General features: G+C 35.5%; 1 protein-coding gene across 1 annotated transcript in view; it reads right to left on the bottom strand.

Moving 5' to 3' along the window:
* LOC118342047 (extracellular calcium-sensing receptor-like) overlaps nt 1-685 on the bottom strand; it is a 10775-nt gene that overhangs the window by 5350 nt on the left and 4740 nt on the right. The window contains 2 exon segments of the mRNA XM_035680472.1: nt 373-385; nt 387-456. Coding sequence (XP_035536365.1) covers nt 373-385; nt 387-456 — 83 coding nt within the window.

Genomic DNA, 685 nt, shown 5'->3' with positions numbered 1-685 from the left:
GATAAAGATATAAAATATTAAACATTTACACAGCACATTAAAATTGATTTTAAACCCATTTGCTCTGACTAGCTAGAAGAAATACAGAATAATACTTATTATTCATAAATATAATTTTATTTTTACCAATCTTACCCAACCATGTGGGATAATGAAAGGGTCCGATGAACCAGTAGCTATAGCCCTGCAGGCGGAGGAAAGAAGGGTCTTCCTCCCAATAATAAGCCTGCACTTGGGCAAGGTTGGTACATGGAGCATCAGAGGGTCCAGATACCCCTTCATTACCATTAGCCAAGGTCCAGTGCGACCCTCACACTTCTAGCCAACTGGAGCCACAGCAATCATAGATCTCTTAAATAGCCCAGAGGATGCCAGGCAGTAGGTCCTGTGCTGTTATTAATCTCCTCTATGGCAAAGAGCATAGCCTGGGCATACTGGATACCTCTGAAATTGAAACTTGATGTACACAGTTAAAATAGTTGAAATTACAAAGGTTTTGTCCATAAAATAGAAACAATAGTGAATAAAGCTATTGATTGTATTAATTCATACCACAAACATTATTTCTAATGTTAATACTCAGTTTGATAACAATTTTTACCACTTTTTTATCTGTACCTACTTTCTGTTAGATATTTCAAATCTAAATATATTTTTTTTTATATAATTTACCTGGTGCATTGCA

Source organism: Morone saxatilis, unplaced genomic scaffold (assembly GCF_004916995.1).
Source record: "Morone saxatilis isolate NCDOM2014 unplaced genomic scaffold, NCSU_SB_2.0 Contig8, whole genome shotgun sequence".
Lineage (NCBI taxonomy): Eukaryota > Metazoa > Chordata > Actinopteri > Moronidae > Morone > Morone saxatilis.
This window is presented reverse-complemented; position numbering and strand designations above follow the sequence as displayed.